This window comes from Ctenopharyngodon idella, chromosome 3 (assembly GCF_019924925.1).
Source record: "Ctenopharyngodon idella isolate HZGC_01 chromosome 3, HZGC01, whole genome shotgun sequence".
Taxonomy (NCBI): Eukaryota; Metazoa; Chordata; class Actinopteri; order Cypriniformes; family Xenocyprididae; genus Ctenopharyngodon; species Ctenopharyngodon idella.
Genome location: NC_067222.1, coordinates 37296072 through 37313011, shown reverse-complemented (window position 1 = coordinate 37313011; position 16940 = coordinate 37296072). Strand labels below are relative to the sequence as shown.

The following is a 16940-nucleotide window of genomic DNA, read 5'->3' as shown; positions in this document are numbered from 1 at the left end:
GTAGCAAGACAGATACTGGGTCGCAGCGTTGTCTTTGCCTACTGCGAGTTGGTGCAAGTGGGTGCTCTTTGTGTTCTCCATGCAGGTGTCTCTTGAATGGCAGGCTTTGCAGCAGAATAAAGGTTTCTTCAGGAGAACCACAACATGGTTTCTCTTTAGAATGTGCACAAAGGAAGAAACTGCATTGCGAGAAAGAGAGAAAGAATGCGCACACTCCGAAAAGTTTTGAGGTATAGATTTAACAGATGCATTCAGGGGCGGTTTATGTATCTGATTTAATGCGCTTTGAAGTCCATAGCTGTGTATGGATTTGTTGTGTTTCTGAACGTTTAGATCTCTATCTCTCATACCACCCATAGTTTGCGCGGCGAGCGAGCGTATTGGAATGTATGCTTCAGGTATTGTGTTTTGTAATGAATTTTTTGTGCTCAGACATTCCCGAGGCATTCCTCACCACCAGTTGTGATGGCCCATTGTGCTCTTTTATCTTTCTCCTTCATATCGTGCGTCGCACCAACATCGTTTAATCTGGAGGACGTGGTTTTTTTTAAAGCCGTGCTGTGAAATTTACAGCAAATCACTTGATGCATCAGAGCCTCGAGTCCCTCCATATGAGCAAAATGGGATTTAGAGATGTGACTGCTAAATACTTTAATCCTTGTCCTGCTGGAATAGAAAGCGGTGCATGTGGGCCTTTGAACAGCCTCTGCGGAAGATTACAAAGCTTTCCGCCCTAGATTTAAAAGCAAATATCGACAGGTGCTTTTACAATGAGATATCAAAGCAACAAGGCACTCCAGGTTTTGGGTGTTTTTAGGCTTTTACCATGGTAAAACCATTTTTTGCTTCTTTTTTTTTTTTACGTTTATGTGGGCTGTTATAATCAAGCTACAGCAGGTTTTTGTGCAGTCAAGCTACAGGCTTTATCTGTCCAGCTATACATGATGTATTACATAATTGACTATTTGATGGATTATATACATGTTGCCACATGACCTCTGTGTTTTAGAGCATGCACACAATGCCAGATTGTCAATTGTAGTCCGATTTGAATATGTGCTGGACAAAGCTGAGCTAAAATAGCATTATCCAGCTCTGATAGTGTGACTTAAAGTGATAGTTCAATAAAATAAAATAAAATAAATAAAATCTGTCATTTGCTCACCCTCATGTCATTCCAAACCTGTATGACTTTCTTCTCAGGTTTTTTGTCCGTACAATGGAAGCCAATAGTAATTAAAGCTGTTTGGTTACCAGCGTTCTTCAGAATATCTTTTTTCTTTTTTTTTCCGCAGAAAAAAGTCGTATAGGTTTTTCACGACACGAGGGTAAATGATGACAGAATTTTTATTTTTGGGGGAACTATCCCTTAAAAAACTAGATTGGTGCAATTTCAGCCAGACTGCAGTGCTTACATGACATTTTAAAAAGACAAATTATTATTTTAGTCCAACTGTTTTCTCAGACTTTTTGACTCCAGGCCCCCATTGTCCACAACAATATTAAAAGGCCCCTTGATTTTTTTCAGTTCATGATTTACTGGAGAGGATTAAGAATAAGAATTTTTACATACTTTCTTTACACTGTAAAAAAGAATTGTTGACTAAGTTACCTAGTTGCCTTAAAATTGAGTTCATTGAAATTAAAAAATTTGAGTTAATACACTGGAGACATTTGGTTTAATCAACAGAAACTCAAAATATTATGTTATCTGAACCACATAACAGGACTAAACGACATGACCTAAAATCTCGATTAATTTAACATTTTACCTCGATTACGATTAATGAACGATTATTTATTTTATTTTATATATTTTTGCCCTCATAGTTCACTGACAAGGTTTGTACTGACTATTAAAGGTGGGATATTTTTTCCTAATGAAAGAGTGCTCACTTTCAGCAGTTATTTTATCTATGGGTCGTAACATTTCTTACAGATTTCTGCTCATTGTAAATCATATAGAGATAAATTAGCACAGTACCAGTACATTTATTTGAATGCATTAATGAGAGAGTGATTGCGTGTGTGAATTAATCATATTGTCTCTCTATTAATTGTGAAGCTGTGGGTTGTAAGTAATTACTTCAAAAGTAGAAAAATATATATCTTTTGAGTTTCTAAGCTACTTTAGTGATAAATCACAGGACGGTGTTTATAACGATTTTTTGCGCTCCTCTCTGCGCGCGCGATCTTCACGTGATGTGCAGCTACTGTCTATATGAGTGTTCGTGTGCCACAATGCATCAGATCAGTAGCTCAATATAATGACACACATCTGATGGTCTAAAATCGTCCAAACTGGCAAGTCTTAAAACACATACAATTGACAAAGTTTAGTGAAGAAGCAAGTGAAAGTGATCTCACTTCGGGGATCGCTGTGTGTGTGTTGACTCGGTGTTTGAGTTCGGCTCCATGTTGCTTCTATGCTGCTGACTGGAGGGGGCTGAGTCATGTGACTACACATGCGGTAAAATGTTTTTAAGGGGAAAGTATTAACAGGATTAAAAAAATTAAATAACCGACATGGTAAAATTACTTCAGTTAGAGGTTCTGAATTTAGGTTTCGATTAATCATCCAGCCCTGCCACATTAATTATTGAAGGTTGAGAAAAATGTTGAAAAAAAAAAAAAAAAAAATCATGAGAGAATTTTTTTTGTGCAGTGTACTCTCAATTTCTACCTGATAAACACATTTTGCAGCTTGGCATAACTAGAATAATGTGTATTCAATTATAAATATGCCCATGAATGACTTTTTCAAGTCTAGAAATCACACTTTTAAAATATTCTACATATTATATTATATACCTTATTCTACATTCTTAATCCTATCCCATACCTAAACCTAACAACTACGTTACTAACTATTAATAAGCAGTAAATTAGGAGTTTGAGGGAAAAGCCATAGTTGCTAGTGAATGTGTTCCCTATACTAAAGTGTTACCAGTTGAATTAAAATAAATATCTTGATCTTTTTTTTTTTTTTTTTCTTTTTTTTTTTTTTTCCGTTTGTTATTGCTTGTTTTGTCTTATTTTAGATAATTAAAAAAGTTCCTCTTGGAAGTTTGCTGAGGACCCTAGTGGGCCTGGGCCCTTGGTTGAGAGCCACTAATTTAACTGCATTTACTGTAATGCACAGCTTTGAGCAGCTTATTGCTTTCATAAAACTGAGACTATAAGATACAGTAGCAAAATAATACCAGACACCAACTCGCCAATAGATGAGATTAACCTTAACAGTCAGAATAAATAGTTATACTGTTGAACATTTGTAGTTTTGATACAACTTAGTAAACTGTGACGTTTTATCAACATGTTTGTATGCATCTCTTCCAATCAGAAACTGAGCCTGAACTATCTTTACTTTATGTGAATTTTTGAATTTGTACATGTTTTTTCCCCCTTCTCGGAGCTAAAGCTTAAATTCTAAGCAGGCATGGAGGAGCAGGAGGAGGATTTACACAGCCTGATTTAGCCTCTGTAAAATGCTCAAACATACATTGTGCTCCGCTGCTCTGATGTGCTCAACTGCACTGTGTTCACTGCTGGCACTCCTCCCGCAAAGAGATTGAAAATTGCGGAAATCTACCCCTAGAAGTTGACCCAGTTTTCTCTCAACTGTCTGAGACAAACCTTGACATCTGTTGATGGTGCAGTAACCCTGTTCTGTCCAAAACCTCAGAGCTTTAGATGTTCAGGTGAGGTATAAAGATGAGAAACATCCCCAGGAGTGTTCTGAAAGGAAATGCGCCTCTCTTTGAGATTGTTTTGCAGCATATTCTTCCTTTCCTCCTTTTGACTCGCAGCTTCTCCCGACAGTTTATGTTTAGCATTCGGGGGGCTTTGTGTAGCATTTTAATTTTTGGATGTCGTTTAAGGGTACCTTTTTTTTTATTTTTTTATTTTTTTTATTTTTTTTTAACAAGCTTTAACATGACAAAACGAAAGACTCAATGACAGATTGATATTGTTAAACCGCAGAAACTCTCTCCACACTCCACCCTGCTCAACGTATGTTCCATTGCCTCTGGACCTGATGTGTTTTTAATTAGCGGGAGCAATGCATTTGTGAGGCTGTGTTCAAATGATTTTTTCATTAGGCCTACATGAAGTATTTGGCTGGAAGTACAGAAAGACATCACGTTTATTTTTTAAATAGCCTTTTAGGTAAATGCTTTAGGGTTTCATGCATGTAAATTTTTCAGGAGTCATATGTCTTTTATTTGCTGGCAAAAACTAGGAAGTGAGGGAATTCAGAAGTTTCTTTGGTAATTAGTTTGGTAATAAGGCCACAGCGATTGTCTGTAATGTGCATCATTAAGTCTAGAAATAATTCCTCTGCTATACCAAGATCTGTGGTCAAAATATAAATCTAATGGTAGACATTTTTAAGAGGAATTTGGTCCAGCAGGACACAGTATGAAAATTCTGTTTCTGATCTCTTACACTGACATAAAAATACACAATTTACTTACATTGAACAAGCAATAAATCCTTAAAACAAGTCACTGCTTCACATCAACAGCTTTATTACTTCCTGATACTTTTCATAGCCGAACTTCAGTAAAATGTAGTGATTTAACAGCATATTAACCATATTTCATCAATGAACAATATCCATTTATACGTGTTTTCAGAGTTACAGTACTTGTAGTAATTAGCAACAGTATCAATAACCAGTGACTGCATATCATCAGAACTCTTAAAACATTTAAAGCTATATGCTGTAAAAGGACTTCATCACGATTGTCTCTTCCTGCCTTTCTAACATTGACAGCGCCACTCTGCTTAAGCCATTGCATGAGAAAAACACTAGTTAATGTCACATAACATTAGAATAAAACTTATAAGGTGATTAAGAAGAACGTCAATCTTGACCGATCAGATTAAACAGAGAAAGAATTAATAATTTAAATATCATAATGTTGAGTTCTGAACACATACATTTTTAATTCGAAAGATTTTGCTGCCTAATAAGTTAAACACACCTGTTTGACTTTTGATGCCAAAACATGGTATTTTAAAGGTGCTGTATTTATTTATTTATTTATTTTTGACTGTACTAAATCATAAAAATACCATAGTATGTTTGCAGAGTTCGAATAGTTTCTCAAAAACAATGCTACAGCCAATTATTTTACTTTAAAATGTCCGTTCCAGTTCGGAATGTCTGTTTTTGTCTGTGATCCCGCTCACTGCCAATTTACCTAATAGTATTTCGACACCCCGGGTTGCCAGTTGGTGGAAAACACAGCATATTGCAGCCGTGGAAGCCAGTAAACGAATTGGGTCAGAGTCACAGATTCTACCCAACCTAAAAAGTCTCGTCAGTAAAAACATTGCAAATGTATACATTAGCTGATCAACTTGCAGTGTAAGGCTTGTCTCTTTCTATGGTCAGTTGTGCTCGTTCCTTTTGCGTCGTCTCAGTCTGGCAACCTGCGTTAGCGTTGCATCTGAGGTGGACGGAGTGGAGACTGCAGTACCTATTTCAACTGCTAGCTGTCAATATTACATACTAGGGCTGGGTATTGACACAATTTTCACGATTCGATTCTATTCACATGCTTTCAATTATTTTAGATGTAGTATATCAGTTACAGTACATGACCAATTTTCTAGAGGAAAAAAATCTCTCAACTAATGCTGTAAACTACACATGTGAGTCAGTTGGCACTACTGTAATATTGAAGGTTAAAATTAACTTATTTATATACAAACAGTTAATCATATTTCTACTCCAATTAGTTTTTTTTTTAAATATAAACATTTAAATCGTGGCTGATTTATTCAAACATGCATTAAATATTGAAGAACATTATAATGAATATGTAACGGTGCATATCTATATTTATCAGAATGTTGCTTTCTAGAGTTAATTTTTCTAGCTGACTAATGAGTTTATGGTCACTGAATATGTTTTTCTGAGGTAAATGTGATGTTACATTGCATTGTATACAAGCCGTTATATTAACGTCTTTCCCAGGTTGAAACACTGAGTTATTACACAAGACATGATACGGATTTCGGTAAGTTGTACTGTATATATTAACATACCTTCAGATGTTTATTCATGTTTATTTCGCGCTGTAACTGGTATTAAAGCGGAGGAGAGGATGTTCAAATGCACTCGTTGCTGCCGCTTCTCTTTAACTGAGGTGCTACAGCGATCTGTCACGCCACATTAAACAGCGCCAAAACGGTACTTATTTTTTTAATCTCATAATAAGATGGACGTCATTTGAAATCTGAGACTTTGCTTCATATCAAAAGTAATAAAGCACAAAGATTATTGTGATTTATTGGATGGGTGGCGCGCTACACGTTCTGTTCATTCATCAACTGAAAACAGACTAGACCAATCAATTCTTGGGATTTAAGAATCGATATAGCTTCGTAAAAATGAGAATCAATTAAAATTGAGAAATCAATATTTATTTTTTTTACCCAGCCCTATTACATACTGCACCTTTAAGTAATGCTAAGTTATGATAACTTGATTTCTTTAGTAATGACAACATTAGCGTTTACAGTGTAGTATATTGGCCAGAATTGTAGTATAAGTGAATCCCTAATAATGATTCTAATCGTAATTATCTTATATTTAGGATTAATATTGTCATCATAAGTAAGGTGTTAGTTCTTGTTAATTGTTATTTGTTAACTGTTTCGTAACATCTGATTTCACTGTCGACATCTAATGTCAATATGGAATGTCACAATGTCTCCATGTGTTTTTTTTTTTTTTTTTTTTTTTTATTGTCAAGAGGAAAATTGGAATTTTTATATGTCCAGGATAGTGCCTGTCTCGAAGAAGACAGTTATTCACTAGCCAGTCAATGATTTCTCTTTAATTTTGTGTGATACATGGCTCTCCAAGAGGTAAAGTGTAATCTGAATCTCAGCCTCTCTCTTTTACCTGTGTTCTTGAGCGCAAAGCTGCCTTTGAGGGTTTAATCTGTAGGAGTCTGGAGTCTGTGTGATCACATGTAAAATGGGATGACAAAGAGCTCATAATTATTCTGAATGTGGGGAGGTGCACAAATCTTGGGCACAGCAATGTAACCTGTACCTAGGTAATGGCTCCTTTCAAATGCGCATCGTGCTTTTGTCCCAGTGGAGTTGCTTTGGATGCAATGATTTTTAAGTGGTAATGGGCTGCAAGGGGAGCCAGTTAAATCCTAATGTGCCTATGCTTTTTATTTTTTACTCGAGAGAGCTTGCTTTTCCTTTTTTCTTCTTTTTTATAGGAGATGTCACAGTAATTAATGTGTTAGCTCAGCTGGATGTTGGCATGTGTATGTTATTGAGGGGAAGAGAAGCAGATCGATTCGTTTTGAATCGCAGTAATGATACAGAGATTCCAAATGCCCCCTGCCTGTTTTAGAGCCTTTGTTTTGTGGAGAATCAAATGGAATGGGGAATGCTGGGCATGTGGAGAGAGCTGCTGAAGGCTCGGGATCGTCTCTGAAGGCTTCTGGGTATCTCTTATACGGTGAATATTGACATTGCTGCTGCTTGAATCATTAGAAGACCGTGGATGGATTGAGAGCGAGGGATAATCACTGGAGACTGCAGAGAGCCTGGGTCTGTCTCTCTCTCTCTCTCTCTCTCTCTCTCTCTCTCTCTCTCTCTCTCTCTCTCTCTCTCTCTCTCTCTCTCTCTCTCCTCCCCCTCCCCTCTCGTATACTCTCTCTTTCCCGTTATATCTGCCTCTGTCTGTTTCTTTCTGTCCCTCTGCTTAGGCTAGTCATAAAGAGATGTTTCTGTCTCGTTTTGTGAGGTTCAAGCAGTGCCTAGCTGTTCCCAAGTGCCACACAATAAACAAGCCTTGTATCGCTCTTATAAACACAGTGAGAATACCATATTCTGAAATAACACTGTCTGGTAGAATTCAAAACACTTCCTGATCCTTTTGTGGTTGCTTCAAAATTACATGCATGTGGTAATGGATAATTAGTGAAGCATTTTGATTTCTATCATACCTGTTCTTCCTAGAAGGAATCCATATTGCAAGGTTGACTACCTTTTTTACATTGCTCTTATTTTCATCATCTCTGTGTCATGCTCATATTGGCCATCCTGGATTCTGTTGCATGCCTCAGTTGGCATGATGTATGTTAGCTGGGTAAATTCAGTCTGAGGGAAGCAGAGAAGGCTGTCATTAATATTAAAATTATGTAAGGGAAGTAGAATTTCGTGTTCTTTGACATTTTCTGTACCATAGCAAAAAGTAGTGTGCTTTTGAACACACCCGTTTGTTTTAAAGTTAAATATTATTATTGATATTAAAAAATGAAAACAATGGCATATTAAGGTTTTTCTGAATTGAGTAAACAGTCAGGGTAACACTTTACAGTAAGACCCAAATGTGAACTAACATGAACAAACAATGAACAACTGTATTTTCATTAACTAACGTTAACGAAGATTAGTAAATGCAGTAACAAATGTATTGCTCATGGTTAGTTCGTTAGTTAATACATTAACTAATGTTTAACTAATGAACCTTATTGTAAAGTGTTACCACGGTCGATAATAAAAAGAACCATAAAATTATATTAATTAAAATAATATTAACTGATAGAAATAGGGACCTGTGATGTGAAATAGTTATTTTTTTCCCAAAAAAATCAATTATTTTATTTTATGTTTTCCAAATCTGAGATTTTCCAAAATTTTCCAACATTCTGTTTTAGTGGTTTAATTAAATGTAATTAGTTTTAAAGTTCAATCATTTTAATAATCAAAAACCATGTTTAATCAATTGAATTAATACAACTTTTTTTTTATGTAATTTATTACTATTTTAACAATAATAGTGGCTTATGAAATGTTGTTTCAGAATTGTATTATCATTATTGTTTTTATTACTTTAAGTAGTATATTCTACTGTACAGTAGTAATGTATTTCTGTCATAATTTCTTCAAGTTAAACCAAACTTTTATTTTGGTGGGTTGTAGTGAAGACCTCTGAGTGTCTATGCGTATATGATGTGATGATATCTTCATTTCTCAATTGAAATGGTAAAATGCTTGTGAAGTAAAATCTCAGAGTAGCTCTGGAAGTGAAGATCATGTGTTCATGTCCTCATAGTGAGACAGCAGATGCTGAAAACACCAAGCTTTACGTGTGCTTGATTATGTGTAGCTAGTTGACGAAACTTCACTGCTCGTTCACAAAGAAATGCGCAGAACAGGCAGACATCTTTTTTATTACAGTTTAATATTCCCAGATGCTAGTCCATACTGCAATTTAAGTGTATAGCCCTACTTTTTGTGATTCCGAGTTACACAGTATATTAAATTTTCATGGCTGGATTCCGCAATTCTGTCCACATTTTCCACAATGCTGAAATAGTTAGGTCCTATGTAACATTAGCTGTACCTGCATGACTGAAATAGCTGCCTGAGAGGCATTTCTAAGATGGCCGCTGAGTGAAATGACTTGCCTTAAAGGGACTTTGAGATAAAATGACCTTTTATTAATAACGGTAACATGCAAAAAACAAATATTTAGGCCCTATATGGAAAAATTTAAATATTCTACTTTTACTAAATGTACCATTGTTCTTCTATATTTTATACTGAACTGACCGACAGCTTTAGTGATTATAAAAGGAGCGCTCTTTACTTGCTTTCTGTGCAATTCAGTCACAATTTGAAGAAAAGGTTTTGTTTTTCATGAGACTTTTGACTTTTCTATTTCATACTTAAGTACAAAAACTGCCAAACTTTGACAGATTTATTTCTTGATGATTTGATATTTTACACTACATCTCCCAGCGCTGTGTAATAACGGTGTCGCTTGATCGAGATCGGACCGCGAGTAAACCTGTTCTGAGCTTGCGCTGTGCTGTTTAATATTGGTCAGTGCCGATAAACTGTCCGCCCTGTGCAGCTCAGACGAGAAGCGCAGTTTTGTTCCGCTTTTGTTTCGTTTGATGTTTTTCATATGCAACAGAAATGGCAGCTCTTATCAGTTGCACAGTGTGGTTGTGGCAAAATGCATGAATGTGAATTGTGAAATGTAAAATGGAGCTCAAGAGTCGTGAACTGCTTCTACAAAGCTGACCAGAGTCTGTTACAAATTGTGGCAAATCCAAAACAAAAATTTGGGAATAGGGGTGGGTGATATGACAAAAATCTTATATCACGATATGAGTAATTTTATATCATGACAACGATATATGTCACAATATAGTTATTTTTGCTTTAAATAAGGTTTTGATATCAAAATAAATTTCATGATTATCATCCTTTTCAATATCATTTAAAAAATTAATACTAGCCTAAAAAACTCTCACGTTTACTGAAGACAAGTAAACAGTGATGAAGAAAGAGCAAAGAAAACAAACTACAATACAACAAAGACACAGACCTACCTGAAAAAACTTCAAGCACTAGAAATACTACATAAAATGTATAAAGATATCAAAGGTATTGAAAAACAATGCATAGTCTTTACTGTGTAAATTAAATATACATTTATTCTTAAGTTACAAAAGCAAGCAGTGAGATTTTCTCTTTTTTTGTTGTTTGATTAGCATTAATTAATAATGACAGCAGGTAAATTTGGATGCTGTCCCTTTAAGACTGACTGCACCGATCCATTAACTCAAGCCTTGTCTTTCTTAACTGTACCTTCACTTAAGACATAAATGGCTGTTTACTTGCAAATACATGGTCACTTTGACACATAGGTATGTGTATTTAACCGTTCAAGCCCAATTAGGCAGCAGAAAGCACTCAGTTCAGTCCTCACGTGCTCTATGAGCAGCGGCTTCATGTCGCACGTCTCTCAGAGAGCGCACATATGCTGAAATGAGTTCTCGTTCACTGCTATTTGTGCTTTAACAGTTTAAAACCACTTGTTGTTAAACCAATTGCTTAAAAACGATAAGCGCAGCACAGCAACCTCACATGAGCGTAACCGCGATGGAGTCCAAAATTTCTACCGGTTGACAAATATCTACTGGTTAATCGTATCTACCGGTATATTGCCCACCCCGATTTGGGAATTACATTAAGTTACTGATTATGAACTGTTTTTTTTAAAACGGGTAATTCTGTGGAAATACAGTTTTTGTTTTTTAAATTGTTTTTATGGAAAATATCAGTATAGAAAAGAAATTGTGTTTCCAGACTATTGCCCCTTTTCAGTTTCCTAAAATATAAAATTAAGAATTTCTAAAAAATGTGTGTTTTCTTGGTAAAAGTTTCAAGATCATATAGTGATTCTTGAACACAACTGAATGAATTCAAGGCGCACATTTTCATTATTCAAAACTGTTTCTCTTTACCATAAGCGGGTCTCTTTTGAACTTCACTAAAAGAATGTTTACTCAATTGCCACTCAAACCAGCAACAAATAAAGGAGGAAACAATCATTTAATTCAGACTGTACTTTGTTGTTTGTGCCACATCAAACATTTACGGTGTCACACCAATGTGTCAGAGGTGAATATATGCAGGTTATAAAGTGTTTTAGGTTTATTCTGATGTTATCGCATGTTATCACTTTGAGAAAACAAATGAAAAAATTAACAGATGACTGTTCTATATACCAAATATAATGCTGGAAAAGGTTTGGAAAAATTTGTGTCTGGAAAAGAATGGAATTTTGAAATGGAAAATGTGTAGGAACCCTGTAGCTAGGACAACAGGCATTAACCAGGTTGTATCTTAAGAGTACCTAAGCAGCATTACACTTATTCATGCTGCAGTTTTCATGACAAGATGGTGTCCTCAACTGTGTGGCATGTTGTTGTTCTTTGTCAGCTTTAACTAATTGCAAGATAATTTGGTTTTCTGAGAATTTGATTGTCTGCATGTTGCCTCCACCCAGCTGAAACCTAACTTTGGAAATGTTTAAGGTTAATTAGATGATGAAACTCTTGATTAGTTGTTTGTTTGCTATCATTAATAGAAGGCAAGTCCTTTTGTTAAAGCATTTAATCTTCAAGAATAAGGCCAGATCTGGTAAGGCGCGGTGGTGTCTTTATGAACTTTTTGTCTAAGACACTTTTGAATGTAATTTTATGACGTAAGGATGCTCGAATCAGGTTTTTACAGCCGATACATTTGTTTTGTATAGTCTGATACCAATCCTTGTTTGTATTTGTATGTTAGTAATTTTTAGGAACTCCGCCATAATGTTATTCGTAAGCTCTCTGCTTACAGAAAGCAAATACTATATACTATAAAAATACTACAGCTGTTGTTTAGATTACTATTGGTTAAACAAGCACAAAACAATATTCATTTTAAAATTATTTGTTTTAATGGGCCTAAAAAGAACAAGTAAGTACAAGTAATGAGGAAATAATTAAATTGATAATTCAAAGTAACTTATTGGTGTAACAAACTTTGAGATTTCTTTCTGTATTTTATTATTCATTGTTCATGATTGACAGGAACTTATTCATCATTGTCATTGAATTACTCATTCATTACCTTTATTATATTTACCCAATTTTATTTCATGTCTAAATATTGCATTCATACTTGCATTCCCTGTCTTTGGTAATATTAGTACCTTTGTTAGCCCCTGGAAGGTGATGCTGAAGTCTGGTGTCAATTGCATTATTGAAATGTGATCTTACTGGTCAAGTTGAGAGACCAACAGTCCAGCCATAGAAAGTGATTATCCACTAATACAATCAGCTGAGCATCCATCGTATGCAGTTATGTCTGATACTCAGAAATGAATGAATGTAATGCGTTGTTTCACTGAAATGACCAGTATTGTTTTCCTCATCACGTGTCTAACAGGAATCTCCACTGTCCCATTTCTCATCAACAGACACTCTTCATGGAGGGAGCCCATCAATCCGTACTACGTGAACACCGGCTACGCGCTGGCTCCCGCCACCAGTGCCAACGACAGCGAGCAGCAGAGCATGTCCAGTGATGCAGACACTCTCTCCCTGACCGACAGCAGTGTGTACGTACACATCTATAGACACACAAATACACACAGATCCATTCTCACCACCGCAAGCTGGCGGAACATTCCATCCGAGAGCTTAGAGCGATTCAATTTCACCACACCGTCCCGAGTCAATTTAGCAGGATTTTCTTCCTCCAAGAAACTTGCAGCCAGTTCTGCAAAAGCCCAGATATTTCGGCAATCGAACGGAAGACGCACAGACAAAGCTCAATATTACATGTCATTGGCAGCTGTTAGCAGAGGCTGGTCTCAGAGCAGTGTCTCGTGCACGCAGAATTAGTGCCATTTTCCCCCAGCTCTGCTCTGGGAACAGAAACAAATCTGCTCTCCTCTGAGGAGGACCATCTGCTCATTATCCACACCAATGAAAGCTTCTAAATGTCATTACTTATGCTAATTATAGAGCTTCAAATTGGGAGGTATGAGGCGCTGCAGGCTGTAATTTGAAGGCATTGACTTGTTTTCCTTCAAATTAACTTTCCCTGAAAACAAAGGAAATGGCCTTCACGTTGTACTCCACACAAGCAGGTTACAGAAGGGAACAGGAAATGAAATATTGAAAACAAACAAGGCCTGAAAATAAGAGCTCATAAAAGAATAAACAGCGCTTTGGCCTTAGGTGTAATCAAATTTGTCTACTCATTGCATGGCTACCAAAATATTTTTGGCTTCATGCAATTAAATGGCTGACACGAGGGCATGGTCGGCTGGAGAAAATGTTGCGATATGAAATGATTTTTCCTCCATTTACGTGGAAGTGGTAATAAATGTAAAGCTTTTAAAAATGTGTACTTTTAAACTCACTAATGCAGCCAATTCTCATTCCCTGTCAAGGTGCAGCCACATTAGTGAAATGTAGTGGGTGGAAAAGATACATTGTCAACAGCGTAGAGAGCACAGATCACACATAAGTCACTTACAAACCAAAAAGCATCATTAGCCAACTAGCGTTGCAAGTTCCGTAGTTACCAGTGTAGTTCAATGATTCAGTGTTTCCCGAAACTATAGTTCCAACAAACATTCGCAAAACAGTATCGCAAATTTGTGTGGTTGGAACTACAGCTCTCGACCAGCATATATTCTTACACTTAAACAGATCATGTACTTAGTAAAATAAGCAAGCTAACATGCTGTGTATTCTGTATCTTTCAATCTATTTATACACTCCTTGGAAAAAAGGTGGTCTTTTAATGGTCTTAACAATTTTAATCACAAATCATTAGTTAGGAAATTTGCAAGAATTGCACAAATACTGTAGATAAAGTAACTTAGCATGGAATAGCCTTCTCATTTTCTTTAAAAGCGGGTAAACTTGCAGACAGCTTATTACAGGAAGAAGAGTCAGTGTTGTTCCACTCAATGTTAATGGCTTCAAACAGTTCATGAGTAGTTGAAAAATGTCTCTCAGTTCATTTGAGTTTAATGTGAGACAAAATATTCACTACAGGGTTCAAATCTGGACTCTGACCAGGCCAAAACACGAGCCTGATGGACTTGTTCTCAAGCCGCTTCTTTGCAGTTTGGTCACGAGCATTGTCTTGATGAAAACTTATCATTTGTGAGAAGCAAACCATTTTGCTATATTCTCCTGCACTCCAAAACATTAAAAGACTTTTCACAGTGAAGTAACTCACCTGTACCAGCAGCTAAGAAGGCTCCTCACACAATGACACCTCTTCCTCCATGCTTCACTGTGGTAGAGATGCATTTATTATTATATTTCTCAGCAGATTTTCAAAGACACTGCTCTGGAGCACCACCATGCAACTTGTGCTTCATTGTGATTCATCACTTCACACACAGTTTCCCATATTCTGCCAAAAACTTCATTTTGTCTTTGATGTTTTTCTGAGACAGCAATGGCTTTTTAAGTAGTGCATTTGCTTAAATTTTGCTAATTTTCTGACCAGTAATTTGTGGTTAAGACGATTAAAAGCCTACTGTTAGCCATTTTGGGCTTGGCCCATTTTCTTTGCCCAGGAGTGTATATACAAATTTCATTTTACATCTTTTAGATTGTCAAGAGAATTAAAGCCGCGTTAAGAAGAGTGCGCATATGCGAACTTGCTCTAGTACGGCATGGAACCCGCAATTTGAATAAAACGAATGGAAATAAAGCAACATAAAGGAGAACAAAAATAGCAAAGCAGTCATCAGATGCTGAAGTTATTACTTCTCGACCTGCTTGACGTCATCAACAGCAGTAACCAACGTGGTTCAAACGAGGATGTGTGACAAAGTTGCTACGGTTTTGGGAAACAGTTGTGACTAGCTAGATCTAGTCTCCAACGATGCATTGTACTATGGTAGTTAAGTAGTGAGTTGCATCGTTGTTTCTGGAAACGCACCCCAGGTCAACGAATCAACATGATCAGCTTGAACCCACTGCGAAATCTGTGTGGGAAAATCGTTTGTCCTCACGTCAAATTTACCCTCGAAAAATTAGCCGAACAACGGTAAATGTAAACTTCTCTCGTTTAGCAGTAACATTTTTGTTCTGGATGTTTGTTTTGAGAGGGTTTCGACTGGATACGAGTTTTAGCTAGAGAGGCAGCAACAGGGAGTGTGCCGAGTTCAGAGATGGCATGAGTGATCCGTGTTCTACAAAAAAACACATTAAAGGCACATCAGGGCAAAAACATGTGTCTGAAGTGGGCTAGATTAGAGGCCATTATCAGCTGTTTGCCAGGCAGCGATGCAGGGGGGTCCTCAGCAGGACCCGGGGGGATTAAAGACTCCCTGTGCATGTGTCAGTGAAGGACCCCAAACATGCTCTGCTCTGAAGCGGTTGCTGCCACTGCCCCAGGGATTCAGTTAGACAGGGGGAGGACAATTTCGCATTTTCGGTCCCACAACAAAAACGTAAACACCTGCAATCACTTTAGCTTTGCAGTCTGAGTTCTGTTCTCACACAAGGACTGTCTTGTGTGCACATAGTCGTTATGAAGCAACAGCACCATTTTGTTCCCTGTAGAACTGACATTTCTTTATAAGTCACACATGGTAATGATGTAACATTTCGCATTTAGCAAGCTCCGTTAAAACCACTGATGCGCTGCACGTTTTTCTACCATCACAAAATACACAATGATGAAGCTTTCACTAAAAGCTAGTTTTGCAAACTGACATATTATGGAAATTAGACAAATGATACTACGGTTAAAGGCGTAGTTTGTTCAAAAATGAAAATTGCCATTGTTTACTCGCCCTCATGTTGTTTCAAACCTGTATGACTTTGTGTTACATGGATCTGAGATGTTTAGCCGAATGTCTGAGCTGCTCTCTTTCATATAATGGAAGTGAATGGGGACCAGGGACTGTCACGGCTTTAAAAAAGGCAAAAAAAGTGCCTTAGAAGCATCATCCATAAGTCTTCTGAAGTATATCTTCTAAAGCCCTATGATAGCTTTAAACAGACTGAAATGGTTATTGAAAATTTAGCTTTTCAGCCATTTACTTTCACTGTATGGGAAAAGAGCAGCTTTATTTTACCAGTGTTATTTTAGTTTTGATATGTTATTGAAGTATTTAATATTTTTCTTTTATAGTATTTAATTAGCTTTCCATTTTATATTATCAGTTTTCATTTTAATTTTAGTAATTTGTCATTTTTATTAGTTTTTGCGGTAACACTTTACAATAAGGTTCCATTTGTTTACATTAGTTAACAGCGAAAAATACTTCTAAAGCATTTATTATTAGTCAAGGTTGCATTTACGAATACATTATACAAATCAATAAAAGTTGTATCTATTAATATTATTTAATAGGCCTGAGCTAAAATGAAGTTTCATTTTAATTTTTTGTTTTTAACTAACATTAACGAATATCAATAAATACTGACATATATGTTGCTCATTGTTAGTTAGTATTAGTTAATGCATTAGCTAATGTTAAAAAATGGGACCTTATTGTAAAATGGATGAAAGAAAGTCATACAGGTGAGTAAATGACAATTGGTGTTTTTGTTTTTTTGAAGTAAATT

General features: G+C 36.3%; 1 protein-coding gene across 8 annotated transcripts in view; it reads left to right on the top strand.

Moving 5' to 3' along the window:
- Positions 1–16940, top strand: part of axin1 (axin 1) — a 54055-nt gene that overhangs the window by 18474 nt on the left and 18641 nt on the right. For all 8 annotated transcript variants that reach the window (XM_051888656.1, XM_051888657.1, XM_051888658.1 and 5 more), the window contains one exon: positions 12809–12949. In XM_051888656.1, the coding sequence (XP_051744616.1) occupies positions 12809–12949 (141 nt within the window). The remainder of the gene's footprint in view (positions 1–12808; positions 12950–16940) is intronic.